General features: G+C 45.1%; 1 protein-coding gene across 1 annotated transcript; it reads left to right on the top strand.

Annotated features, from left to right (window-relative positions):
* Window positions 1-292: 292 nt before the first annotated feature.
* On the top strand, window positions 293-1,222 carry LOC138083852 (olfactory receptor 8A1-like). The gene has a single exon (XM_068977802.1). The coding sequence runs from the start codon at window positions 293-295 to the stop codon at window positions 1,220-1,222; it is 930 nt and encodes a 309-aa protein (XP_068833903.1).
* The last annotated feature ends 538 nt before the right edge of the window (window positions 1,223-1,760 follow it).

Genomic DNA, 1,760 nt, shown 5'->3' with positions numbered 1-1,760 from the left:
ACAGGGTCTAGACTTTAAAATCCGCTGCTCTAGGATATTTCAGAGACATGAATACAGTAAAAGTTCTAGATCTTGCGCCATTTTCCTTCTCATCTCTATGACCATTGAAATATTCAGGGTCTGGTCTTCCTCCCAAAACAAACAACAAGATGAGGGAAGATTCATCAGGAAGGATATCAGGATCTCTCTGCTGGTCCCAAATGCTCAAAACTAGCTTCATCAAGCAGTGAAAGAAGCAGCCTTTCAGGTAGTTCTTCTCTCCCATCCCCACAGGGCCCCCAGCCAGAGGAGAATGGCTACAGAAAATCACTCTACAGTGACAGAGTTCATTCTTCAGGGTTTGACAGATCGGCCAGAACTTCAGCTCCCACTTTTATTCCTCTTCCTTGGAATCTACTTGGTCACCATGATAGGGAACCTGGGTGTGATAACACTGATTTGTCTAAATGCCCACCTTCACACTCCCATGTACTATTTCCTCAGCAACCTGTCCTTTGTGGATCTCTGCTACTCCTCTGTCATTACCCCTAAGATGCTGGTGAACTTTGTGTCAGAGAAGAACATCATCTCTTATGCAGGGTGCATGTCACAGCTCTACTTCTTCCTGGCGTTTGTCATTGCTGAGTGTTACATGCTGACAGTGATGGCCTATGACCGCTATGTTGCCATCTGCAGACCTTTGCTTTACAACATCATCATGTCTCATCGAGTCTGCTCCCTTCTGGTAGCTGGGGTCTATGCCATAGGGTTCATTAGTTCAACTATAGAGACTGGCCTTATGTTGAAACAGTCCTATTGTGAACACCTCATCAGTTATTACTTCTGTGAAATCCTCCCCCTCATGAAACTAACCTGCTCTAGCACCTACCATGTTGAGATGACAGTCTTCATTTTTGCTGTAGTCAACTTCATAGTCACCAGTTCATCAGTCCTAATTTCCTATGCCTTCATCCTGTCCAGTATTCTCCGCATCAGTACCACAGAGGGAAGGTCCAAAGCTTTCAGCACATGTAGCTCACACTTTGCAGCCATAGGGATTTTCTATGGAACGACCGCATTCATGTACTTGAAACCCTCCACGGCCAGTTCCCTGGCCCAGGAGGACATGGCCTCTGTGTTCTACACCACAGTGATCCCCATGCTGAATCCCCTGATCTACAGCTTGAGGAATAAGGAGGTAAAGGTGGCCATCCAGAGAACTCTGAGGGAAAAACCCTTTTGATACAAATGTTATGATTCTTTCTCAGTTTTAAAAATAACTTTTTATGAATCCCAGAGGGGAGCATTCCAAATGCTCAACCACTTGGGTTTGGAAACAGTCCCTTCTCTTCATGACTGGGTGACTGCTCTTGCCTCCTTCCCTCTTCCTTCCCACCTTCTGTCTCCTCCCACTTCTGTTTGAAGCCAGCTGATGTTAAGTTGGATGAAGCACAAGCTGGAATCAAGATTGCCGGGAGAAATATCAGTCACCTCAGATATGCAGATGACACCACCCTTATGGCAGAAAGTGAAGAACTAAAGACCCTCGATGAAAGTGAAAGAGGAGAGTGAAAAGGCTGGCTTAAAACTCAACATTCAAAAAACTGAGATCATGGCAACCAGTCCCATCACTTCATGGAAAATCAATGAGGAAACAATGGAAACAGTAACAGATTTTATTTGAGGGGTGGGGGGGCTCCAAAATTGCTTCAGATGGTGACTACAGCCATGAAATTAAAAGATGCTTTCTCCTTGGAAGAAAAGCTATGACCAACCTAGAC

The sequence above is a fragment of the Capricornis sumatraensis genome, chromosome 8, assembly GCF_032405125.1.
Source record: "Capricornis sumatraensis isolate serow.1 chromosome 8, serow.2, whole genome shotgun sequence".
In the NCBI taxonomy this organism is placed as follows: domain Eukaryota; kingdom Metazoa; phylum Chordata; class Mammalia; order Artiodactyla; family Bovidae; genus Capricornis; species Capricornis sumatraensis.
Note: the sequence above shows the minus strand (reverse complement) of the source record. Positions and strands in the feature narration are given on the sequence as shown.